We start from the raw sequence: 27,908 nt of genomic DNA on the forward strand, positions 1-27,908 counted from the left end.
ACACGATATAAAACAGTACCATGCTGATGTTTCCTTACTTCAGAAATAAAAAAAGATGTCGTTCATGTTAAAAACAGTAAAGGACATTTATGGACAATGAAGTAATCTCTACAACAATAAATTATCAAAATGGAAAAACAGGGGAATGTGGAAATGGAAGCACAAAAAAGCAATATGAAAAATTGCAGTCTATCTTTAGGAACAGATGGCATTCATTAGACACTTCAGAAGTAACTGGATTACTCTCTCTCTCTCTCACACACACACACACACACACACAAAATGCAGCTTATCACTAAAAAGAAGTATTACAGTAGAAGACTAAATACCTCTGAAAGGATGACTTTGGACTTATCAGCTGTGCTAAATCAGAGCTAAGGATTTGCATTACATATGTATGTAAGTTTTCAATAAGAGAAAATTTACAGCAACAAAGTAGCATTTCCCCATTCGGGTTAATCAGACTAAACTTCATTCCAATTAACACATCAACATTTTTTTTTTTTTACATATACACACACAGGCACAATTTTTAAGATACATAATCATCTTCTCTCTCAAATGATGTGAGGTCTTGGTTGAAAATTCTTAGACAATCTGTATAAAACTCTGGAGCTTAATTAGGAGTATTTGGCAAAACTTGACATGGATCAAAGCAAAAATTTCAGGGGTATATGCTCATTTTTAATTATGGAAAATATATCTACTTTTCTGAGAAAAGAAAAAAATCATAGAAATAATAAAAACACAACTTCAAAAATATACTTTCATCTAGAAAATACAATTTAAAAGTGTAGATTTCCATATGACAGAGTCTAGTGAGTGCTTCATGAGCAGGCTTTACTCTTCCATCTCTGCCTCTTAATCATCTAATGTGGGACTCACACCTGAAATGTGGTTACAAACAAGGGAGAAAAAGAAAACTCACAGCTATCCCCATGGTTGAGAAGCAGCATATTAAATTAGTGGGGCCAGGCCATGAGGAGTCCTGAATAAAAATATTCTTTCATTTTGGGATTTTTCCTATAGGCGGAGAGAAATTATAGCTGGTTTGTGACTGGAAGGTTATATGATGGTTTCAGTTCAGTCGCTCAGTTGTGTCCGACTCTGCAACCCCATGAATCGCTGCACGCCAGGCCTCCCTGTCCATCACTAACTCCTGGAGTCCACCCAAACTCATGTCCATTGAGTCGGTGATGCCATCCAGCCATCTAATCCTCTGTCGTCCCCTTCTCCTCCTGCCCAATCCCTCCCAGCATCAGGGTCTTTTCCAATGAGTCAAGTGTTCTCATGAGGTGGCCAAAGTATTGGAGTTTCAGCCTCAGCATCAGTCCTTCCAATGAACACCCAGGACTGGTCTCCTATAGGATGGACTGGGTGGATCTCCTTGCAGTCCAAGGGACACTCAAGAGTCTTCTCCAACACCACAGTTCAAAAGCATCAATTCTTCAGCGCTCAGCTTTCTTCATAGTCCAACTCTCACATCCATACATGACCACTGGAAAAACCATAGCCTTGACTAGATGGACCTCTGTTGGCAAAGTAATATCTCTGCTTTTGAATATGCTATCTAGGTCGGTCATAACTTTCCTTCCAAGGAGTAAGCATCTTTTAATTTCATGGCTGCACTCACCATCTGCAGTGATTTTGGAGCCCAGAAAAATAAAGTCTGACACTGTTTCCGCTGTTTCCCCATCTATTTCCCATGAAGTGATGGGACCAGATGCCATGATCTTTGTTTTCTGAATGTTGAGCTTTAAGCCAACTTTTTCACTCTCCACTTTCACTTTCATCAAGAGGCTTTTGAGTTCCTCTTCACTTTCTGCCATAAGGGTGGTGTCATCTGCATATCTGAGGTTATTGATATTTCTCCCAGCAATCTTGATGGTTTAGAGAGACTTATTTGGTGGCTCAGTGGTAAAGAATCCACCTGCCCACGTAGGAAATGCAGGGTCAATCCTTGGAGAGGGAAGATCTTCTGGAGAAGGAAATGGCAACCCACTCCAATATTCTTGCCTGAGAAATCCCAAGGACAGAGGAGCCTGGAGGGCTACAGTCCATGGAGTCACAACGACTAGGACACAACTGAGCAGCATGCACAAGCACACTTAGCTCGGCACCCAGTATGGACTACACGAGGAATGTGCTAGTCTCACAAGAGCCTCTGAAGTCTGTATTCATCTTTACATTAGAACTGTCCCAAGGCTATTCCTCTCCAGAAAATCTGATTCATGTTTGTCACCCTTAAAGCACTCCTCATCATGTAGGAGTTAACCCAAGTTCTTTTGCATGGCCCAGAAACTCCTTTTTAATACAGCCATTGTGCCCTTTCTAGCCTTGTCTCCTCCTCTACCGTGTTATCTCAGGCTTTGATAATATGCAGGTGTATGGGTTCTCCATGCCTTTTCTCATGCAGCTTCCACTATTAAGAAGACCCACCCCACCCGGCAAAGACCCCTGCCTCTATGTCACACCTCCTCGTGAAGCCTACCTGACCTCTCAGACAGGCTAAAGACGGAGGCAGGCACTGCAGCTATGCTGCCACAAGTCGAGGAATGCCCTGTGCCATCAGAAGCTGAGAGAGGCAAGGAATGGCTTCTCCTCTAGAGAAGAGGGAGTGTGACACTGCTGACGTTTTGATTTTTGCCTTCTGGCCTGCAGAACTGAGACAGAATCAACTTCTGCTGCTTTCAACCACCCTGTTTGTGTGATCTGTTACAGGCAGCCCTTGAAAATGAACATAATATATATCAATGGAACTACTAGCATTAAAATTTTTCTCTCTACAAGCAGGTAATGGGATTCTCCTAGATAATTATAAAGTGTAATATGATTAAAGCTACAAAGAAGTGTCTAGCTAATTCACACTATGGTTCAAGAAAAGCTTCACATAAAAAGTGACACTTCAGCTAAGATTTGAAAAATGAGTATGAATAGCCCAGAAAGAGAAACGGAGGAGGTATATATTTATAATGAGGATTATAATATTTATGAAGTGTAACTTATGAAGGATATAACATAAAAAATGTTGCCCATAAGTATATGAAAATGTGTTTGAGTTTCCACAAGTATGTGTGCATTTCACAGAAGGGTCCGAAGATCAGCAAATATTGATAACATTCTAATAATTTTTGATATCTATAAATAAGGTGAATTCAGAATCTGATTAATATACTATCAAAAAGGCCAGCAAACACATAATTTTTAGAAAAGGTGACAAAAGAGCAATCCAGTTGTTTCACTTACACACTGCTTGCCTAAATCAGTTTACTTTGAAACCACATTTAAAAGTGAGAATCCTGAGGAAATGGAGACTTGCCAGTTGGCTCTGAATACTGCTAACTAGAAGTGAATAACAATGGCCCCATGAATCATTTCTAAGTTGTTAAAAAAAAAAACTTTCAATAAAAAATTCCTCTGCATCACACTAGCTGTGGATTTTTACATCAAAGAGATGTCTGGATTCATCATTTCATTATAAACAGTAATTCAGAAACTCTGACATTTCTGACAATGATGCCAAACACAGGCAATGAAGAAAACTGCAACCAACCTACATTCTTGAAGTTGATGAAACTTGATAGGAGAATGTAAATTAAAATTTTATAACCTTAAATAATGCATTAAATAGCTATGGTTACCTGGTTTAATAAAAAGCATAGGCTTGAGTGCTCTGGAACAGTAGATCAGAGATTGGTTACTTAGGAACAATTTCCTTTAATATCGCTCAATATTCAAATCTTAATTCAAATATACTAAGAGTAGGACACTAAAATAAACAAAAGAAAATTTGAGAAGTTCTCATATTGTGCTAAAGTGGGTAGGTTTTGTTTATACAAATATTTATTTCAATGCTTCCTGGAACGTTTTCAAAAGATTTTTGGCTTTCTGAATATGGGGGTGGGGTGGGGTGGTGGGGATGGCGGGGAGGAATGCTCCTTAGAGGATGTCACATCTCTCTGAGATAGAACAAATAGCTGTATTTACTGTTTTTACCCTGTGTTTAACACTCTACACTTATTTCTTCTCCACTAAGGGCCTGAAGTAAAACAAGAAAGCTATAAAATGAACAACAATGGTTATAGCTGTTATTATAGAAACAGGGTGAACAATCTCTTCTTGAAGATGTTTACAGATGGAACTACTGAGGGTGTCTAAGCTCTCAATAAATATGATCAGTTTATGGAGGAGATGACCCTGATTAGCATTTGCCAAATCCAATTCCACGGAACACTAGGGTTTCATTAAATGTTAATAGGTGCTATTTGAGAAAAAGATAGTGCAGTTAAATATTTGGGAAACTGTAATGTAACATTTACCTCTTTAACAGCCACAAAAATTTGTAGGCTAAAAAGTCCTGAAGAATGCTTTGAGATTCTATTTAACTCAGTATTTGCACATGAAAGTCTCTTTGGCTAAAATACTTTTTCCACCTTAGAAATCAATGGAGTCCTGAAATATTATCCCTAAAAACATAGATAGCATACTAAATTCACATCAGTCCTACCTACTTCTATCACACAGATGAACCAAAACAAGAACACAATTTTCTATGAATGTATCTCAAAGTATGATGTCAAAGAAATGAAGTTCTTTTTTGTCCATTACTTACAGGTTTAATTCATTTTTAAATTCATTTAGACTCTAAGAACATGTAAATCTATATGGTTGGATGTACTCTGAGTTTCATTAAATGAAAGTAAAACCAAACTGCGCTCTATTTATGGAAACAACAATAACAACTGATACTTAAAAATACCTTATTAACAATAGAATTTTCATCTGTTTTGTCAAAAAACTCTTAAGATGTTTCAAAAGGAAAAAGATCCAAAACAGGAATCTTTCTCTGTGGCATCAAATACCCATGTACTCCAGGGGTCATGAAAAAGAAAGGCTATTATCACCTTATACTTGAGAATTATATTACAACTGGCTGATTATTCAGGATTAATGAGTGCAGGGTTAGGAGTTCAGTGGCCAGATGGGCAACTGTAATGAGCTGCCTGGAGCTAGGGCCCCGCCGGCACTGCCAGTCAGCATGGCAGGGGCCCTACACCAACAGTTTGGCTCTGCTCCAGCAGGGACCACCTTGAGCCAATGGCTCTAAACCAACTCAGTCTTTTTGGCTTCATCTCCATCTGGGTCTGGGATGCTAGTCACTGGGCATGTGACTAATTTCTTAGAACGAAGCCTCAACTTGTATACCTTTTTTAGTTAGTAACTGAGCCTTGAACCTGCTGTCCTGATTCTGTAAACTGTCTGATTTGATACGTCACCCAGAATAAGTGTCCCTCTAAACCTGTTTCTCTAAGGCTTTTTAACTGACTTGAATCCTGTCTCTCTCAAGTCCAGTTTTCTTGTGGGTGTGTTCCTGTTACTAACAAAGACTCTCTTCTTGACCAAACTTTATAGTCAGGTTCTTTTGAATCTTTGTCTTGATCAGGCCATGCTAGACCTGCATAGACAGGTTTTAGCAAGAATCCTGGTAAGTCAGTCTGGAGAGAATCCCCCATTCTCCATCTCTGATGGGGTTCCTCTGTCTCTACTATCCTTCAGGTGATACCTTACTACCCTGACAGGCCCGTGGCAAGAATCTTGTTGAGTCTGCATAACCGGTGAAACTGTGTCCTCCTAAAATGCAGTTGCCCTGCTGAGTTTATGATTAACCTCTCTATCTGAAAACTGATTCCCTTTTGTGTCCCCTCTGACCTCAATCCTGTGCTAACTGAACACTAAACAACCAGAGTCAGGTGACTAAAATTGCTGTTGTTGATATTGTCATTAACATACAAACTCAGGTTCTTTCCCCAGGGCAAGATGAGCTAACAGACCCCCGGAGCCATGAATCACCTGGCCAGAGAACTGTAAACCAGAGACATCCTATCTCCCAAAACTACGATTAATAAATGTCACAGAAATGTCACAACCAGCTTCTTTCTTCTTCCCCTTTAAAAAACCCCTAACTCCAAGACCAAGTTGGAGCGTTTCTGAGGCTTGTTTCTCTTGCTTGGAGCCCGGAGATAAATCCTGACTTTGCTGCAAACTCTTGCTGTTCAAGAGTTTGGCTTTCTGCACCACAGGTGCATGGACCCTTTGCTCCATTACACCAGAATGGCCCTAATGTTTCCTATTAGTAATTTTCTATCACCTATCCTACCAAACCTGTTCCTTGTCTAAAAATCCCTACCTTTCTTTAAACTAAGAATTGAGTCCAGTTCTATACTGTGGTCTCTTCCCTTCCATTCCAATAACTGCTGAATAAAATCTGTTTTTTACTACTTTACTGTCCAGCTCTGGTTTTCTTTAACACTACCAGATACCAGACTTTCTACCTGTCTGTACTCTGATGCCTGTTTTGTCATCATTATGGAGTTCTCTGTCTACCCTCTCCAGAACTTCCTTATGATACAGCCCAAGCAAACCCCAACCTGTCAAAGAAAGAATCTCCATACACAGCCTGCTTTGTCCTGGAATGTCTTTCAAATCTCAGGAATTTCCTTACAGGACTGATGGATCACCTGACTTTATTAAAGAGAGCATATAATTAAAGTCTAGTAATGGCAACCCATTCCAGTATTCTTATCTGGAAAATTCCATGGACAGAGGAACCTGGCAGGTTACAGTCCATGGGGCTGCAAAGAGCCAGACACGACTGAACACACACCCTTGTCTTCAGCATCTCTCTCTCTGGCACATACCATGCCTCCTGACTCAACTTTCCCTCTTCAGTACATCTTTATCTGATTAAAGTTTGATCTTACCATTTCCTTTCCTCAAGTCTGCTGAGTAAGGATCTAACATTTGAAACCACATCATCTGCTTCAAACTGTTCAAAACTCTTTTCACTGTTCCATTTACCTAACATTTTCCCGGGGCAAAATGAAATGAGTTGTTACCTGATGCAGATGCCTTTAGTTTTTCACTGTTCCCTCCCTTTGCCTAAGCCTAGGATGCCTTGCCTTATTTCTGCATGTTCAAATCCTACTCAACTTCAAGGCCCAGCACCACCTGCTGGGTACAATCTCTTTCTTGCTTAACTCTATCCTGATCACTCTGATGGTCCTTAACACTTTCTACTTTGTAATACAGGTACTTATGCCTCATTATCTTCCCTATTAGGCCATAAAACCCTGGACTGCAAGACTTATCTTCTTTCTATCTTTGTATTCTACCACATCTAAAATACAGAAGCTTGCACACAGTAGATGCTTAATACAATTTTTTGAATGAACTAATTCTCAGTTCTATCAAAGCCCTTTCAGATTTGCATCATTTATTAAAATATGGAAAGGAGAGGGGATGGGGTAAGATGAGACATGTCATAATGATCCATCCATAATCTCTTGGATTAAGAGACTCTAGAAGTTACCTGTTGCCTGTGGCTCTGCACCAATTTTCTAACTTGATACATTTGATTAGTAACATCAACATGTGCAACTAATGTGTATCTAATTCCTAAGGGAAAATCCATATATATATATATATATATATATATATATATATATATATTCTTTCTACACAGACTCTAGAATTAATGTATAATTAGGCTCCCTAGATGTTAAGTCTACCTTCTCTTTCTTTTGTGGATGTACGGATGATCAGTTCAAAGAATGCTAACGTAAAGAATTCCCCCATTTACATACCAGGAAATCTTAAATATGAGTGCAAATAACTTCTCTAAAACCACAGAGCCAGTCAGAAGCAGAAGAGGGATTAAAACCCAGATCTTTTGACTCCTTGTGAACTCACCACCAAACAATATAGTCTATGATCACTGATGCTGGAAAAATAACTCAAAGTCCCAGTAGATTACAGCATTACTTTCCTTCATGAGGATGCATATTTATAAAGCTTTCAAAAGTCATCCATCAACTAGTATGTAAGCACTTCCAATAAGCTTTCAGACTCTTTTTCACTTTCCTCTTCCCTCCTCCATTTGTGAAAATTAGTTGTATGGTGCTTTAGCAAAGATAGCTTGATTGATGTTATGTTACTGTTCAGCAACAGTTCCTGCTATTATTTGCTTTATAATGGTAATTACGATTTGTGGTACAAGATTATTTTCTTTTCTAATTGGCTATTACTGGTCAATAGCAGCTTGTTACATAACAGAAAGACTGTGTTAAATAAATAATCACAATTACAATTCTGAAGTCCTTCTCTTAAAAAACAAATTGAAGTTTTGAATAAAACCACTAAAAAAATTGTTAAAGGCAGGGCCTCAGTAATTACTTGGGGGAGGGTTCATCTTTCAGTTTAGGAAAAAAAAACCACGAAATAAGGACAGTGTTAGGGAAACCAGGAGATGGAGCATGCATTTCCTTTCTTTTAAAAATAACCGCGTTCAAAAGCTTTATTCTGCTCAGCTCCTCAGTCAATGAATACAAATTGCAGATTCAAATGTTTCCAATTCTTCCCAGAGTACAATATGGAAACAGAAAGGACTTTCCAATTAGCTCTGGTAAAATATGAATGTAGAGCCCCACCTACTGCACTGAAACATCCTCAAAGATAAGGCCAGGGGTTCTTCTTCATTTGTGCCGCCATACAGCACCAAACATGGAGCTGACCAACAGTCACAACCCATCCAACAGCAAATGCCATCACACCACAGCACTGTCCCAGAAGATGAGGTGATTCAAAGCTATACGTGACAGTCCCTGTCCTCAAAGGCATTATAATAAAATCAGGGATACATCTTGATTCAAACTCTAATGTTAATTAGCCTGTAATCATTTTAAAGTTCTACCTCCAGACTGCAGCAGTAGTAGCAGCAGTTGTGATGATTAACAGGGAGGTCACATGACTTGTTAAAGGTCACACAGGTTTTAATTCACAAATACTTTGGAATCCAGCTTATCCAATTCCAAAGACTCACAATTGCCTCTTGTGATGTATCTTCATCAACATCATTCATCTCTATCTTCATAGTGTATCAAAGCTTACAGAGTGCTTTCACATATAATGCCTCACTCAACCTTCCAATAATATCAGTAAGGTAATTAACCTGCAGCATTTTTATGAGATTGAGGCTCAGAGAGGTTAAATGATTTTTTCCCCCCAAGTTCACACTGTGACAAAGCAGCAAATTTAGGATCAAAGCCCAGATTTCTAACTCTTAATCCAGGTTTTCCTTCCACATATTTTTACTCAATGTATTAATTTAAATATATTACACATAAAGAAAGCCCCAAATTATCCCATATTAGATTATATTATTAATACTTAAAATATTCTACCATTTATTGTTGAACCCCCCTAATCTCCCTCTGTACTCTTGATGAAGCAAAGGTTTAAGTCCTGTTTAATACTAGAAACTTTGCTTGGTTCCTGAAGATAGCACCCAATTCCAGTTGGCTATTTTACACATAAATGACACTGGTCACAAAGACCATTGGCTGAGATGTAAAGAAAGGCAGAAGACTGATCAGTCAAATCCATCACTTCTGGAAAAAGCTGCCCTGCTCACCCTTGGGTCAATGAAGTCAATACAACACACTTGTTTCAGCAAGAGATGGCAATTCTTCAAGGCACTGTCAGTGAAATGACAATCCATTAGGTCTCATAAGTTTATTAAATAAATCACAGCAAAACTGAACCCCAGTTTGTGGCCAAGTTCCCCATGAACAGTTAATAGAGGTATTTAAAGATTCAATGGCTGGAAGGACAGTTTAGGTACACTTCTTATTAAATGCTCATGAATTTATGTATAGAACAAAGTATGATTTTTATTTTTCTATTTTATTTTTTACAGAATCAGTTTTATTTTATAGTTTTTGGCATACATTAACTGATTCTCTTTACCTCTGCTCGCTTCCCTTTTAAATGAACTCTTTGAACCCTGGCAGAAAGTCCTTTAGGGAAAGACTTTTCCTTCAGCTCATCTTTCCGACTGGAGAGGAAAGAGTTTTCAGGTATCAAACAGTGATGAGCATCAAGAAAGTATTAATATGATTTTTATTATCAGTCTGGTCAATATCATCTTCAGTGTTTCAAGCTGGGTTGTATATGTGTATGTGTTGTGAAGGCTGGAGCTATTCTTCTGCATGAATGCAATATCTATGTCAGTATAATAAGAAGTGTAGATTAACTCAGTGTCTGATACTACAAGGACTGACCAAATTCCTTACTAGAAACCTGGTCATAAAATGAAAAAGAGACATTAAAATTGTAGCACTCAAAATCAGCACCTGTACCACCACTGGCACACATGCTGGAGGTGTTCCTGAACCTATGACTGAAATAAAAGTCACCATTTATTGAAGACCAGGAATTATACCCATCATTTCATTAACTGTTTTACTATTCCAGCAAGACAGACATGATTAGCACCCATTGTTCATAGGTGAGAAACTGAAGATCAGAGGCCGTTTAACTTGCCTGTGGCTGGTTAAGTAACCAGGATTTGATCCTAAGTTGTTATGACCAACCTAGACAGCATATTAAAAAGCAGAGACATTACTCTGCCAACAAAGGTCCGTCTAGTCAAGGCTATGGTTTTTCCAGTGGTCACGTATGGATGTGAGAATTGAACTATAAAGAAAGCTGAGCACCAAAGAATTGATGCTTTTGAACTGTGGTGTTGGAGAAGACTCTTGAGAGTCCCTTGGACTGCAAGGAGATCCAACCAGTCTATCCTAAAGGAGATCAGTCCTGAGTGTTCATTGGAAGGACTGATGTTGAAGCTGAAACGCCAGTACTTCGGCCACCTGATGCAAAGAACTGACTCATTTGAAAAGACCCTAATGCTGGGAAAGATTGAGGGCAGGATGAGAAGGGGACGACAGAGGATAAGATGGTTGGATGGCATTACCGACTCGATGGACATGGGTTTGGGTAGACTCCGGGAATTGGTGATGGACACGAAGGCCTGGCGTGCTGCGGTTTGTGGGGTTGCAGAGAGTCGGATGGGACTGGACTGAACTGAACTGAACTCATACTATGTTGCTTTTCTATAGTAACACAAGCTTTAGAACAAATTTATGTTTCAGGAAAGTCTGTTTCAGACCTCATCCAGTGGAATTTAGTTAGTATGAGACATCTTTCTAATAGTAATTGGACTAAAAGTTCTCTTTCAGTTACTGTGTGACCTTGTGCCAGTTGCTCTTTGCACCAGTTTCCTCCTTTGTAAATAAAAAGGGGATAATATGAATATCTATCCCAGGGATGCTGTGAGACAAAATAAGATCTCCAAAAGCATTTGAAACAGTACTTGGCACAATGACTGCTCAACAAATGTTAGCTACCATCAGCATTATCATTATTATAATATCTCCTCTTAATATCCTACAAGTTGGGTCCTATGTACATTTTAAAGGAAAACAAAGGATGTTCTAAAGAAGGCCCCTTCAGAACCTTACATCAAACCTAGCAGCTATAATTCTTTTTCTTCCTTCACACCCTCTGGCCTGTACTTTCCAGGCCATCTGTGTAAGTAAGGTTATTTGAGCTTCTTGCCCATGAGTCTAAATGTGGGTGGTGTATGTGTGAAGAGCTGGGAGCTGGGTATGAGGGGGCAGCACTGGGCAGAGCTGAGAAAGGGTATAGAAGATAATACAAAAGGCCTTCAGAGCACATAGTTGCAATACCAGTACAGAGCACCAACAGACACTCTGACAAGCCCTAAGAATGCATGGGCAGCCTAAGCAGTTATCACCACTACATTCCTAAGCTTCCCCTTGGTTACACCATAATTTGGATTGCTTCTAAGTGAATCAGAATAGGCAGTTTTACAGTTCAATTAGGCATATCTTTAAATTCAACTGATGTTTACTGATTTCCAACTTATAAAAGGAAGTATATCAGTCTTTCATAAATATAAAATTCAATGAAATAATCACAAACTCTGCAAGGTAGGTATTACAGCTATGTTTTCATAAATGTAGCAAATGTGCAATAAATCTACCATACACAGCTACTAAATGTCAGAATTGAAATTTAAATACAGTTTTTCCAAGATAGGCTCTAGTCTTCCTTCCACTGTCATGTCAAATATATGAGACTGGACTTAAGCCTTAATTCTGAAAGATGACAACCTGTGGAAAACTGGGTAACAGCCACACAGATACTGGAAGACAGATTTCAAGGTTTGTGTAGTAGTTCACTCAGTTATGAGTTCAAGGTTATAAAGGAGAGATCCGAAGCATGCTTTCAAAAATTTAATCATTATCTAAAAACTAACCCTTCACCTAAAAAAAGACTGAAAAACTATGCCAAAATGCTAACTGTGATTATCTCTGACCAAGTTGACACTTCATGATGATATTCTACACTTTCCAATTAGTATGTATAACTTTCACAAGCACACAACATCTACAGTTTTTTATTCTTCTTCAATTCCTCTGCTTAAAACAGCAGTCATTTTAAGCACTTTGGATGAATTTCAAACAGATTCTAATCATCAAATTGCTATAGAATGTTTACTACACACAGTTCTGATTAAGCACTGGATGTATAAAAATAAAATAAGACACCTCTTACCCTCAAGAAGTTCACAGTCTACTGGTGTAGACAAAATTGCCAACAAATAATTATATGTTAAGTGTGATAATGGAGATTTGGGAAGGGAAGCAGGGTGTCTGACGATGAGGCTGGAAGCGTGGATTAAGAACCTTAAATGCAATGCGTTAGAGTTACACTGAAGATGTGAAGTGAAGATCCATGAATACATTTGAGTTTTGGAAGGTGGATTAAGAACAGCAAAATCAAGAATCAGTGAGATCAATATGAAGGTTTTGCAATCATCCAGGCTAGAATTCAGTTCTGGTCAAACATTTATTAAACACTGACAAGGTGACAAGAACAGGGTCAAGCAGACAAAAACAAAAGACATGGTTTTGGTCCCAAAAGCAAAGTTTGGAGCTTGGGGGATATGCATCGTAAGTCCAAAGAAGCATTATCCTGATCATCATCTCCTGGGCATGCATTTGTAGGGAAAAAAGTTGACTCTATCAGAATGCTACAATATGAAAGCACAGTTTAACTGTCAGAAGAAATCACCACCATTAGAAAAATTTCCCCAGTAACCTCCCCAAATGTGACAAATGTTGAGTCTATTTATTATCTGTTCCCAGTTTTAGGGAAAAACATGAAGTCCTAGTCACTGTTTGAATGTTTGGAAGGTGGTGGTGTGTACGATCAGAGGATTCCCTGAAGGAAGATGGAGTCTGGCACACAGAAGGTGTGGAAGGTGTCACACCTGCCTGCACACCACAAAGCGACTCAGTCCAGCAGAAATCTTGCACAATTGCTAGGGTTTCTATAAAAAGACTCCATAGTCCCTTCTGCCCCAGAATATTAAACACACAGATTGACATTTTAATTAGAATTAGAGGGAAACCTCTTACAAGAGACAGTTTTCAAGAAATTAAAGATTTTTACAGGGAAAGACATAATTGATAACCGAACTGGCTGCTTAACAAAAAATATGAATATGCATACTTTTAACATCTGTAGTTTCACCCAAAATTTGTATGACACTTCATAGACTTTGAAAAGAATGTGGATAAAGTCACATGATACATGGGTTATCAAAGGAATTTTTAATGACAGCTTTACTTTATGACCTAAAAACCAACCATTAGTAGGACTACTGGGCAGTTCTGAATCAGGGTGAAGAATTCTTTTCTGGTACAGATAGCAAATTCACTGCTCAATACTTTCGTTGAAAATAAACTGGAATCTAAAATCTGTATGCAGGTCAGGAAGCAACAGTTAGAACTGGACATGGAACAACACACTGGTTCCAAATAGGAAAAGGAGTACGTCAAGGCTGTATACTGTCACCCTGCTCATTTAACTTATATGCAGAGTACATCATGAGAAACGCTGGGCTGGAAGAAGCACAAGCTGGAATCAAGATTGCCGGGAGAAATATCAATAACCTCAGATATGCAGATGACACCACCCTTATGGCAGAAAGTGAAGAGGAACTCAAAAGCCTCTTGATAAAAGTGAAAGTGGAGAGTGAAAAAGTTGGCTTAAAGCTCAACATTCAGAAAACGAAGATCATGGCATCTGGTCCCATCACTTCATGGGAAATAGATGGGGAAACAGTGGAAACAGTGTCAGACTTTATTTTTGGGGGCTCCAAAATCACTGCAGATGGTGAGTGCAGCCATGAAATTAAAAGACGCTTACTCCTTGGAAGGAAAGTTATGACCAAACTAGATAGCATATTCAAAAGCAGAGACATGACTTTGCCAACAAAGGTTCGTCTAGTCAAGGCTATGGTTTTTCCAGTGGTCATGTATGGATGTGAGAGTTGGACTGTGAAGAAGGCTGAGCACCGAAGAATTGATGCTTTTGAACTGTGGTGTTGGAGAAGACTCTTGAGAGTCCCTTGGACTGCAAGGAGATCCAACCAGTCCATTCTGAAGGAGATCAGCCCTGGGATTTCTTTGGAAGGAATGATGCTAAAGCTGAAACTCCAGTACTTTGGCCACCTCATGTGAAGAGTTGACTCATTGGAAAAGACTCTGATGCTGGGAGGGATTGGGGGCAGGAGGAGAAGGGGACGACAGAGGATGAGATGGCTGGATGGCATCACTGACTCGATGGATGTGAGTCTGAGTGAACTCCAGGAGTTGGTGATGGACAGGGAGGCCTGGCGTGCTGCAATTCATGGGGTTGCAAAGAGTCAGACACGACTGAGCGACTGAACTGAACTGAAAATTACGCTTTCCATCAGATACTCAATTCACTCTAATAGTCATCTAAACATTGATCCTGAATTAATGATGGTCATCACAGTTTTGTAAGGATCTGGAGAAAAGGATGCTGCTGCTAAGTCACTTTGGTCGTGTCCGACTCTGTGGGACCCCATAGACGGCACCCCACCAGGCTCCCCCCATCCCTGGGAGAAAAGGATACTCATATTATTACTGGTGGGAATGTCTACTCACCATTGAAGGGGAAAATCTGACATCTATCACAATTATAAACATGTGTCACCTTTGACCTAATTTCTCAATATATATATATATATATATATATATATATATACACACACACACACACACACATCCAGTGGACAGTGGATACGTATGTAGAGCTGTTCACTACATTAGTGAAAAACTAAAGCTACACTTACATGTTCATTAACAGAGGAATGGTTAACATATGGTGCATTCATATCATGGAATACTACGGGCACAGTTCTTAAAAACAGTGAAGCAGCAGATGTATTGACACGGAAGAATGTCTATAATAGAACACTGGAAGAAAGAAGGTGGCAGATCTTTAAGCTTACACTGAATGATCCTTTTTTATTCAAAAGAAATCAAAACCATACAGATGCGTGTCATACATAAAATTTATTGAAAAGAATACTTACCAAACCCCCAAGAATTGTTACTTTGGGACTGAGACTGTGTATGGTGCAGGAACTTTGATTTTTTTACCTTACACACCTCTGAATGGTTTGAACTCTTGATGATTAAAAGTTTTATAATTTTAAAAAGACTAATGTACTTAAAAGTCACACAATGCTTTTGAAAGGCATACCCAATTTTCTTTTTTATGAGTTACTTTGTGAGATAAATTTACCAAAGATTCCACCTTCAAATGTTAAACAGGTAGCCTTTTGGAACTTTGAGAATCTGGAAAATCTTTAGTATGTTACTATAAGATAAGGGCTGCTGCTAAGTCGCTTCAGTTGTGTCCAACCCTGTGCAACCCCAGAGATGGCAGCCCACCAGGCTCCCCCATCCCTGGGATTCTCCAGGCAAGAACACTGGAGTGGGTTGCCATTTCCTTCTCCAATGCATGAAAGTGGAAAGTGAAAGTGAAGCTGCTCAGTCATGTCTGACCCTCAGTGACCCCATGGATCGCAGCCTACCAGGCTCCTCTGTCCATGGGATTCTCCAGGCAAGAGTACTGGAGTGGTGTGCCATTGCCTTCTCCAAAGATAAGAGTTGACTATGTGGCATATCCCAAAATGAACTGTTTAGGGTATGAATATAATACAATATTTAAGAATGGAGCTTACTAAAAATTTCTCCAAAGAGGTACTGAAATAATTTCAGAACTAGGGGTTTCATTGAAGTGGGAAGAAGTAGCACTAACTCTGTGCTAAGACAAAAATTTAAGACTAAATGTCAATTTAACCATGAAAGCACAAACCAAAAAATTAACAACAACAACAAAAAAACAATGACAAGGATGAAGAACCAAATTTAAGCCTCAAACCACATTTGTTATGTTAGGAAGTTGGACATGAGCAACAGGGGAGGCCTGGCTGAAAGGGATGCAAGCTGGAGCTCATAGATATGCTACAAAATAACCAGAGACTTTTCAACTCTTGCTCATGTGCCCTAGGCACACAGTGAGTGGATACAAAATAAACAAGGGGCTTCTCCAAGTAACCTTAGGCACTTAGGAGCCCAGTAAGGGCTCATGAACATTCTACATCTAATCATAACAGACTGAATTGTGAGAAGACATAAACAACATAGCCTGCTGTTACATAACTTACAATTGTCAATCTGCCTTGAGTATATGCCCATTTGTATTCCCGTTCATGGACTGGTGGTGGGTACAAGTTCTACTTTGCACACACCATAGGCAAAAGGAAGAGCATGGAAGTATAAAAGTGGGACATCAAACAGGATCAACAGGAAGGAAGAGGAGAGCTCCCTTGGAGTCAGTCTGCTCCCATGTTTTAGGAGTGTCTGTCTAATAAAAGATCTGTCTGCTTGAGCCAAACTGAACTGTAACTTGTCTGTTATTCTGTACCCTTTAGTCTAGCACTCTTAGTTTTTGGTGTGACAAGACAAGAAACTAGGAAGAGAAATAAACTGACCTAACTGAAAAAACATCAACAGACTTCCCTGGCAGTCCAGTGGATAAGACTCTGCAGAGGGCAGAGTTTCCACTGCAGCAGACCTAGACTGGGTCCCTGGTCAAGGAACTAAGCCCCTGCAAGCTGCACGGTGTGGCCAAACAAACAAACAAAAAAAAAAATCAAAAGGAAAAAGATAACTAGCTATGTTAAAAATTATGTATCAGACCAAAAGAGAAGGGATACACATGTTGGTGATACACAGACTATAAGGATACAACTATGACAAACTAGACAGTGTATTAAAAAGCAGAGACATCACTTTACTGACAAAGGTCTGTCTATGGTTTTTCCAGTAGTCATGTATGGATGTGAGCATAAAGAAGGCTGAGGGTCAAAGAATTGATACTTTCAAACTGTGGAACTGGAGAAGACCCTTGAGAGTCCCTTGGACTGCAAGCAGATCAAACCAGTCAATCCTAAAGGAAATCAACCCAAAATATTCATTGGAAGGACTGATGCTGAAGTTCCAATACTTCGGTCACCTGATGCAAAGAGCTGACTCACTGCAAAAGCCCCTAATGCTGGGAAAGACCGAGGGCATGAGGAGAAGGGGGCGACAAAGTATGAGATGGTTGGATGGCATCAATGACTCAATGGACATGTGTTTGAGCAAACTCAGGCAAACAGTGAAAGACAGGGAAGCCCCGAGTGCTGCAGTCCATGGGGATGCAAAGAGTCGGATAGGACTCATTGATAAATGGATAGATGATAGATGGATAGAAGAACAAAAGAAAAGGGCTAGGGATTCTAAAGATAACCTCTTCCGTAGCTTTCAAAGTTTTATTTTTGCTCTCTATACTGGGTCAGAAGACAACCGGAAAGTCAAGCAAAGCCAAAGTAGCTGTGATGACTTTCTTTGAAGCCATGACTACAAATTACCATTTCCTTTCCTATTGCTCTAAGGACCCAGAGTTTGGGAAGATCTTCCAGGCTCTACGTTCAATCCTAGAGAACGCCCGGGGCAGTTGACAGGGGAAGAAGCTGTGAGAGTCATACAGACTTTCCCTTCAGAGGCTGCTCCAGCCAACAACTGAGAAATATCTGTAGAGTGACCAACCAGTCTGCAAATGATAATCCGCCCGAACCCAAATAAAACCTATCTCCCGAGGCCAAACCAAGCAAACCGAGGCGAGGGTAGACTACTGGCGAGGAAAGAAGACAGCTAATTCCAGAGTTACAATCACACACGCGCAAACCTTGACCCACGCCCACTCGGCAGCGAGAGTAAAGGTGGGAGCTCCAAACGTAGGACAGAACCCAGGGAACTTCCCTGGCTGCGGATAAGGCCATTTCATCCCATTTTCTCTTCCCTTCCAGACAGTCTCCAGTAAGTAGCTTCCTCTCACCCCCTCCTGTCCCGCGGGGCCCCACCCGTGGCCCCTTCGCGCGCAAGTGGCTGGACGGAGCTGAGGTCCGTCCAGCAGTCAGCTGTATTCCAGGTTGGAAAGAAACGAAGACAAAAAACCATTTGCACCTCAGAGGCACCGTACTCACCCTCATGACTGACACCTCCGGCTCCACCACGGTTGCTATCACTGTCCTCCTCCCCTTGGGTAGCAGCCCCCTGGGTCTTGGGAGCAGCCATTACTCGGCTGAGGAAAAAAAAAAAAAAAAAAGAGGGCCGCAGAACAGGCGCGGAACCAATGGAAACGCGATTGGAAGCGAATTCCCCACTGACGCGGCTCTTCCTCCACGCCCACTCCGTGCCGTCACGATCTGGACCAATAGAACGTGGCGAGCGGAACGTAGTCCCGCCCCTAGCAGCTAACTCCCCTCCTCCTTCCGGGATGGAGCTGTTGCAGAACTACAGTTCCCAGCGTGCTGCGGGGCGCTCGGCAGGGAGGGCTAGAAGAGGCGCTGACGGGCGGGGGTGCGCCGGAGAGTGCCCCGGCGTGTTCGCTTAGTTCAGTGAATCAGAACAATGACTGCGCCTCCGGGTTCCCGGGAGCGCGTCGGAGGACTCTGAGCAGCCACCGCCGGGAGAGCGGCGGGCGGCGCAGCCTCGGCCGCGCGGTGTCAACGCTGGGCTCGGGAGCCTACAGCGCAGACCCTGCCCAGCGACCGCAGCCCGCGCGGAGCCGCGGGGCTCCAGCGCTGCAGCCACTACTCGGGAGCTGTGCATTGTTGTGAGCCGGAGAAGGGGCGCGGGGATTACAAAGCCTGAAGACCCCGGACCCCTGTTTAGCCATGTGGATACCTACGGAGCACGAGAAATACGGCGTGGGTGAGTCTCCGCGGGGCGAACTTTTATTCTGCTCTTGTCCTAGTCCGAGCGAGTGCGAATTTCGCGTCCTTGCCCCCGTGCCCCTCTTTCTCAGCCCGGCTGCAAATGCCTAATTCTGGCATCGCGCTGCGGGTTAGGGGCTTTGCTCAGCCACCTCCTGGCAGAGGGTTGCGCGTCGGGGTCTCGCCCCTCAACGCCGGATGGGAGCTCTAGGCACGGGCTCCCGGAGGGAGCGCCGGGACGGCTGCAGGGAGCGCGCGGCCAGCCCGCCTGCTGCGGGCTCTGCCTGCGGAGTTTGGAGTGGCTACCGGGCGTGTGTGTGTCAAGTTGGAAGAAGAGAACGGACGGCTTTCCTCTCCCTCCTTCTCCTTTACCTTAAAGATGGCAAGGGCTGCAACGACTTCCCAGGGTGGAGAGGGAGACAACAGTCGCGGAGAGAGAACATCCCCAAAACAGAAGGGAGGCGCAGAACCTTCCCTCTGCCTTCCACATTCCCGGAGTGCGGAATGTGGCACCGTCCTCAGAAGAGCCGCTCTGACAGTCCGGCCCGAGCCTTCCTCCTCCCTCCCATCCCGGGTTACCCGGTGTGTGTGTGCGCGCTCGGAGAGGCGGTGGGGCGGGGGTTAGTAAATTTCAACATCTGCGCCGCTCTGCTCTTTGGTCTTTGGAGGGGAACGGGTATTTCAGCAATGTTTTTACTTCTGACCACCCTCTCTGCTCATGGTGGGGGTGGTGCTGGAGGACAGCTGTGGAGTGTTAATGGGGAGAGAGACTCCGAAAGCTTGGATCTTCGAGGCAACGAGACAGCTTTTAGGAAAGACTACCCTGACACTATCCTTTTCCTTTAGGAGGAAAAGGAGCAGGGTAGCGCTCGCTGTTCTGTGTAAAGGTGAACAACAAAGGACATTAATATTGACGGATGAATACAGGAGTCTCCCTTCCTTTCCCTCCTCCCATTTCAGGCGGATTACAGTTCTCGTTTTTGTTGTTTGATTTCAGCTGGGTCGCCCCTTGACAGTTAATCCTTTTAGGTTGCGACTATTAAAAAGGAAGGCTCTCTGACAAGCCTGAAGCAGCCAAATGCAATTGTAACCTCTCAGAAGGTTTGACAGAGAAAGTATTATGATATAATACTTAATATATAGTATTAAGGAAACATAATATATAGTTTCCTATAATGCCCTGTCCTGGTTATTGGTTTACTTTTTTAAAAATTGGGTGTAGATCTAGTGATTTAGATGATATGTAGGTATCTGCTTATGTTCATTTTCCTGTAATTTAAAAAATCTGGAAAGCCTTTCGAGGGAGTCATAATTACAGAGGATTCCCCCCCCCCCCAACTTCATCTGGGGATAGGACTTTGGAGTGTCCTGAAAGGGCTGTATGATTAAACAAAGTCATTCCCCTGTATTATATGAGCTTTCATTTTGGATTTCGACTGGTCAGCAAGACAATAGTTTGCCCAGGACCCACCTTTGGGAAGGAGTTCCAGTTTTCCCTGTCTTTGAAATGTAAGGGGAGCCTTTATCAGGTGCTCAACTGGCAAGGAGTAGATGTTTCCTTCTCTTCACCTGCCTCATTTTTGGGTGTAGATTACTTCTAATTAGGAGGAGACATTGTTTTTGCTGAAGTGTTGAGGACGTGGAGTGTCCCCTTGTCACCGGCTTAGCACTCAGTGCAGGAAGCACAGACATGGCCAGAAGCACTGTCCCGCTTGGAGTTGATCCCAGATGTTGCTTTCTTCCAAGTGTTAAATTATACAGATTATGGATGGGATTTATTTTCTTGATTTCTTTATGTGCCAGGTCACAGCTGGGGTGCTGGTATCGATTAGATCCTCTCTCGTTTTTCTTTTGCAAGCTGTGGGCAGAGGATTAAAACACGCTCTGGGATTTCCTGGAATGGCAAACCGGATGTTATCAGTCAAGTGTTTTGGGCTGCAGCAGACACCTCGCCTTTGGGTGGTTGTGATTTGGTTGCAGAGTAGGGGATGTAGATGGGTGAGCACACGTTTGGAGAAAGGTGGGATGAGATGAGAGGTGAAAGCAGAGGGTGGGGATCTGTTGTGCTCATGTATGCAATATAATACAGGATTGTTACCACCTTATATTATTAATTTTTGAGCATTTGGCTTATGAAATGCTTAGCTGGTTTTTAGACTCCATCTGTTACATGTGTGTGTGTGGTGAAAATTTTGCAGGGATTCTTATGTGGACTTTATTTCTCACCACATAAAGGACTATTTGTAGCTGCTTATACTGAACAACTAAAACACACATGCTCTACGTTTTTGTTTTTGTTTTTTTTTTATAAACTTGGTTACTGTATGTGCTTTTCTTTCTAGTTTTTTATAAGTACTCAAATTTATTTTATGGGCACAGATGTTTTGCTGATATCAGGTGTAGTAGTAAATCAATTTCCTTATTCTTTGATATAAATCTGTCTTTGTAAGTTTGAATGCTTGAAGTTTCCATGCACATTGTATATTTCTAACATACGTATCTCTCATTATTTATGAGAGAATTGTGTATCTTTATATATTATTGTTTCAGTCTCAAGCAACATACTATAAATATGGATAAAATTACTTAAATTTCATACCTGTAGTAAGATGTATCAGAGATAGGAATTCCTTTTCAAACCTGATGTGTGGGCACTATCCCATCCATTTAATTGATGAATGGTCTTAAAACAATGCATACTTAGTCATATATCTAAGTGTTCTAGGGTAGTAGACAGGTATAGTGATTTAACTAAAGTTCTGAGTAGTAAGGAACCTTGTCTCTTTGAAAGCGTGTTAATAGGCACAATTGTAGACATATTTTATCTTGGGAGAGTCTGTTTAGCTCTTGGTCTTAGTCAAGACAGTGCTTGCTGCCAGTTGTGTGACCTAAGGTAAGTCACCTAACCTTCCAGGGTCTCAACACACAGTCGAAGAATATCCAAGGTTCTTCTCAGTATTAATTCGGTGGAGTTCTTCCAAACAAGTGTGTCCTTTGGTTAGGAAGATATTTCCATTGTGTTGAGATTGTTATGAGAAAGGCACTTTTGCTGTGACACATCCCACATGGTTTTCAACTAAGATCACAGGTAAGCAAAAGCTACCTGGCAGGCTGCCAGAACCAAGCTGATTCAGGCTGTTTGATTCTCTCTCTCTAGGAGGAACTCCATGGGCAGTGACTAAAACATTCTTGATCACCGCCTGACAACTTTCCTCACACTATCTGCCTTCTATACATCCTCATCTGTCACAGTCCCCGTCCCCTCCTCCCTTAAAGTGATGGGAATTAGTCACAGAGAAAGTTAGGGCCATTGCAGATCTGTTTCTACATTCATTTGCTCAGCAGGCATGCGTGCAGCATTCCCAGGTGAGCCCGTGAGCCTTTGTGAGCTACAAACTGAGCCTCTCAACCGGGCCAGATGTTTTACATTTGTGAACCCGGTTAGGCTTAGAGGGGTAATGTTGGCTGGATTGATCAGTGCAAAAAAATCCCTAAGGCTTACAGGAAACAAAACTCAGAACAAACTGATCTGAAGGTCACAGATATCATTTAAAAAATGAAGTGTCATCATACCCATATCACTGAGTCTTCACAAACATTCCTGTCTTCAGCTTATCCTAAAGTGGTTTTTAAAATCATCTAAGTAGGAATTCAGGCTTCCTAGTTGGCTCAGTGGTAAAGAATCTACCTGCCAAGCAGCAGATGTGGGTTTGATCCCTGGGTTGGGAAGATCCCCTAGAGAAGGAAATGGCAACCCACTCCAGTATTCTTGCCTGGAAATCCCAGAGGAGCCTGGTGGGCTACAGTCCATGGGGTCACAAAAGAGTTGGTCATGACTTAGTAACTAAACAATAGTAAAGTAGGAATTCTGTTCCTTTTAAAAGTCCTTTCTATTTTTATGGGGAGAGGTACCATCTCTTATTTACTCAGGATCTTTAGAATGTCTTTTCCTTCAGAAGCGTGCTTTATTGGTAGCCTGTGTGGAAGAGTTATGAGGGGGTGTACCTTTGGTCTTAGCTGTTTTCAATTTTGTTAGCTGGCAGTCTTGAGAGATGTTTCTTATCTTGTGGTACCATGATGTGTGCAGATAACATGTGTAGCTAGATAAAGATGTGCTGCCTGGAATTGTTTGTGGCATTTAGAGACTGGCACAGGATTCTAAACTTTCAGTGGGAAGCAAAGAGCAGTGATTTATACCTGCAAGTAAAGTATCACTGAAGGACTGTGCAGACAGTGAGATGGCAGCTTACATTCATGATCTGGCCTCCTCTGGGAACAGCCTGTAAACATATCCCCCTTTTGGTCATTCTCATAAGTGATGATTCTTTCATAAGGCCCCACAGTGACACTGAGATACTGCCTTTCTTCTTTAGTCTTATTTTTTTCCCCAGAGGCTGTATAGTCAGAACTACAACGGAGATTATAACAATTTCCAAAAACTTAAGGATTTCCTGTCTCTAGCTCCATTTTTTTCAGGAGACTACATTTGCAGAATTATCTTTGATACAGTATGTCTAAGTTCTAGCATAGTGATTTTATGTTGTGAACTTATACAGCAGAGAAGCATTAAACTAACTCTAAGGAACCCAGCCATAATGCTATAACCTTAACATATTAATGCAATGTTTTATAGTTAAAAAGATGTGAAATTATTTTATTTGAATCTACTCTCTGAGGTAGAATACTTTCCATTTAAGAGATGAGGAAACAACTTCACAGAGATTAAATGACTTACAGGCATGCGTTTGAGATATTGCAGTTTTGGTTCTAGACCATTGCAATGAAGCAAATTATCATGATAGAGTGAATCACACAAATTTTTTGGTTTCCTAGTGCAAATAGGTTATGTTTACACTATATTGTAGTCTTTTAAGAGTGCAATAGTGTTATGTTTTAAAAACTAGGTATATGCCTTAATTTAAAAAGAAAAACAACAAATAAATAAATAAATAAAAAGAGAAATCGCAAGCCATCATCTGACAATGCAAGGTTGTTGCTACACACTTTCAATTTGTAAAAAATGCAGTATCTGTGAAGCATAGTAAAATGAGATACTCTTGAATTTTGATATTGTTTAACTGTCATCCATAATAGGAAATTCATTTCATTTCCTGACACCAGCACCACCCAGGACCACCCTACACACATATAAGTGAAACAGTATTTATTCATACTTTCTGTGACCTCCTGTTCTTTTTCATTTAAAAAATACATACAGCACCCAAATCATTATGTTGTACACCTGAAACTAATAGAATGTTGTATGTCAGGTATGCCGCATAAAATAAATTTATTTATAAACTTAAAAAGATTGTCACTTACTTTACTTAATGACTCAGTGGGTCCTCACTGATAGTTTGAATAGCACTGCCCTAGTTACCTCATTTGTGATACAGGAAGCACTGGAATTTAGGCCTTGTTGGGTTTCTAGTTAAGTTCATTCATTATGTTGTTGTTTTTTGACAAATATGTATTTGTATTTAAACTTAGACTTTAATCATACTTTTTTCTTCTAATATAAATCAAAGTTTGTCTTTTTATATAATATTTCTCATTAACTATGGAACAAGTATCCAAAACCATCACATACATTGCATAAATTGTTTCTTTCAGGTTATGTGTGTCTTTCTGCTAGGGTCTTTTTGACAAGGGCTGGGATCAACTGCATAATGACCAATTTTGGATTTTTATATATATAATTTCCTTTGACAATGATCTCTGGCCACTATAGCAGAAGAATGAATCTAATGAGCTATTAATTTCTTGCCAATTGAAGGGTCACCCACATCATTCTTTTCCATCCTTTTATGTATTGCTGATCATTATTAGAAGAAACAAGGCAACTCATGTAACTTGTTTTCTTAAAAACATAAACTGGTAAGCTTATTTGGTCAGAGTACTAAAGAATAAATAAGTAATGTCCCCCAAGCTATTTTTATTTAAGCACTATAAATGTACTTAAGGAACAACTGTTTTACTCTTTGGCATTTAAAAAAAAATGTGTGCTAAGATACACTGGATATTTACTAAGTAAGAATTACCAAAAATAGTGTTAATGCCTTTTGGTGACAGAGTTGCAGTAAAACTGATATGCAGTATCCTACTGGTTGTGTTAAATATTAACGTAATCCTTTTGGAAATGAAGGTGTATGTATATGTGTGTGTGTGTGTGTGTGTGTGTGTGTATAAATATGTAAAATAGGCTTTGTGGAGCACTTGCTTTTCACCAAGCTTTGTTCTGAGAGCTTTTCATGCGTTTTCTGTCTAATCCTCGTGACAGCTCCATAAGAGAAGGTTCAGTTTTCATTCATTTTACAGGAAACTGAGTCATAGAGAGGTTAAGTAAGTTGTCTAAGGTCATGCAGGAAGTGGTGGAACTAGGATTGGAACCTCAAAAGTCTTAGCGTGTGCTTTCTTAGCCACTCTGCTGTGTTGCCTAACATGATGGTCAAAAACAGGAGTTTGAATCAGTAATTCCACCCCTCAAGGTCTACATGAAAAAAAAATCAATAGTGGCAAAACACTTTATGCACAGTTATTCTTTGCCATGTGGTCTGTGAAACAATATCAGTTCCAATATAGGAATAGTTGAATCACTTTTGATTATCAGCACAGCAGAATACTTATAGTCATAAAATGAAAGACTTCCATAAATAATGCTATTTCTAAAATACATTCCAGGAGACCTCTCAGGCAGTGCAGGGGTTAAGACCTAGCCTTCCTATCCTGGGGATACAGGTTCCATCCCTGGTCAGGGAGCAAAGATCCCACATGCCTTGCAGCCAAAACATAAACAATATTTCAACAAATTCAGTAACAATTTTCAAAATGGTCCATGTTTAAAAAAAAAAAATACATTCCATGTACCTAGTGTCAGGTGACAAAATAAATGAAACAAGGATAGTGATTGAAATTCCATAAAATGCATAGCATTATAGAGAAGATGGTAGTTAATGTGTAGCATATAGAGAAGATGTAGTCAACAATTAAGCACAGGTGAGAATTGTTAGAATATAAAGATTACCATCAAATTCTTTTTTGAAAAATTCCTCCTGGTTGGAAATATGAACATTATGCACCTTTAAAGCATGCACATTGTTGCTTCTGGATGATGGAGGTGACATAAAGGTGATCTAAGAAAGATTATTGCAGTAGATGAGGTTAAGAGATAAGTTCCTGAACCAGGTGAGCAGTCCTCCATGGTGGAATGTGGATAAATCTAAGATGTTTGGAAGATGGAAAAATAGGGCGTATCATTGAATGTGAGGAGTTAGGGGCAGGAAGAAGTTTCGGATGTCTTCCTGATTTCTGGCTTGGACAAGTTGGGGAACATAGATTGTTGTTGTTTAGTTGCCAAGTTGTGTCCAACTCTCATGTGACCCAGTGAACTATAACCCGCCAGGCTCCTGGGTCCATCGAGTTTCCCAGGCAAGAATACTGAAGTGGGCAACTTGCCATTTCTTTCTCCAGGGTATCTTCCCGACCCAGGGATTGAACCTGAGTCTCCTGCATTGGCAGATGAGTTCTTTACCACTGAGCCACCAGGGAAGCCCCGGCTGAACATAGGTGCCATTCAACAAAAGAGACGTTTTTGCAGATGGGGCTGGTTTATAGCATAGGATTAAAAATTTTGTTTGGCTTCCTAGACTTGGCCATCCCCATCAAACATTCAGGTGGCGATATCTGCATAGACAGGAATAGGAGAGAGGTTATAGACTAAAGAGCATGATTAGAGAGTCATTTGATTTAGGTGTGATAACGGAAGCGTTCCACTTTATTAATTGTATTGATTTTGATTAAGTAGTCTGCTTGTCTAAGTTTTAAAGTGATAGAGCCTGAATTTTCCAAGAGCAGTCATCTTGAAGCACTTTATTAATACGGATATCTGGGGACTGTAAAATAAGAACGATTAGCTGTCACGTTGAGTTGGTAGGAAGCTAGATTTCATGGTTTTTTCTTGCTTCCCATTGGTGCATTGCCTGGTTAAGGCATAAGTTACTTCTGTTTCTCTGACAGTTCTTTCTGAAGCAAATGTCTCATGCCAGATTTTGCATGTTTGTGAGATTTCCCCAGCAGGATGTTGAAAAACAGAAACCACAAACAGTATTTCAACAAACATGATTTATATATCCCTCAAACAGCATCTAAGTGTATACACACATCTGGAAATGGGAAAATGCTCAGATACCCAAAGCACTGTATTTGTGCCTACAGACTGTGTGTGTATGTGTGTGTGGTAAATATGTAATATATCTTAGGAACCACAAGGTCAGATTTAGAATTCTTAAAGTTACATCACTGTACTCCTGAAAAAAATATGTGATTTGAACTGAGGGATTCCAGCTTAAGATAGCTTTATGTTCCTTTTTCCTAATGTAGCCTGTCATAACCTCCCACTGAAATACTGATAGATGTACACAAAGAGGCAGACATTAATGATATTAGAAATGAAGTCTGACAGAAAACCAACTGCCAAATTCAGGAGCAGTTTCTCCAAGGCAGGTGCAACTACGTTGTGAAAACCAGTTGGTGGCTTCCCTCTGCTTTCCCTCCTTAACAGAGAAGCTTCAGGGACCTCAGTGACCTGGGCAGGAAGACCCATTGCTCCTCTCTACCATCACCAAGTTTGAGGCCAGGTCAATACCTTCAACATGGAGTGTGTCCTTCACCACCTGAGGTATCTCTAGTCCCTCTCATTCCATCTCATCTTTGTATGAGAGATGACCATGTGTAGAAACAGCTGGGACAGGAAGGTGGGTGGGTGGAAAGAGTCTTTGAGAACATCGTTCTGGCTTTGACAGGTATACTGTGGCCTTCATACAAAGTGTGATTTCATGGG

At 40.7% G+C, this 27,908-nt stretch overlaps 2 protein-coding genes across 3 annotated transcripts in view; one reads left to right on the forward strand and one right to left on the reverse strand.

Moving 5' to 3' along the window:
• ZNF277 (zinc finger protein 277) overlaps positions 1-19,527 on the reverse strand; it is a 130,800-nt gene extending 111,273 nt beyond the window's left edge. The window contains exons 1-2 of the mRNA XM_055590351.1: positions 19,442-19,527; positions 18,338-18,435 (exon numbers count right to left, since the gene is read on the reverse strand). Coding sequence (XP_055446326.1) covers positions 18,338-18,435; positions 19,442-19,512 — 169 coding nt within the window. The 5' untranslated portion in view covers positions 19,513-19,527. The remainder of the gene's footprint in view (positions 1-18,337; positions 18,436-19,441) is intronic.
• The window catches only part of DOCK4 (dedicator of cytokinesis 4), a 474,953-nt gene continuing 465,689 nt past the window's right edge, over positions 18,645-27,908 (forward strand). The window contains exon 1 of one of the 2 annotated variants that reach the window (XR_008717856.1): positions 18,645-19,067. Coding sequence is in view for 1 of the 2 variants with exons in the window: in XM_055590348.1 (XP_055446323.1) it covers positions 20,834-21,089 (256 nt within the window). In the remaining variant the exon portion in view is untranslated. Of the gene's footprint in view, positions 19,068-20,616; positions 21,090-27,908 lie in introns of those variants that run through there. The other variant, XM_055590348.1, reaches the window with a different exon arrangement.

The sequence above is a fragment of the Bubalus kerabau genome, chromosome 8, assembly GCF_029407905.1.
Source record: "Bubalus kerabau isolate K-KA32 ecotype Philippines breed swamp buffalo chromosome 8, PCC_UOA_SB_1v2, whole genome shotgun sequence".
Classification (NCBI taxonomy): Eukaryota; Metazoa; Chordata; class Mammalia; order Artiodactyla; family Bovidae; genus Bubalus; species Bubalus kerabau.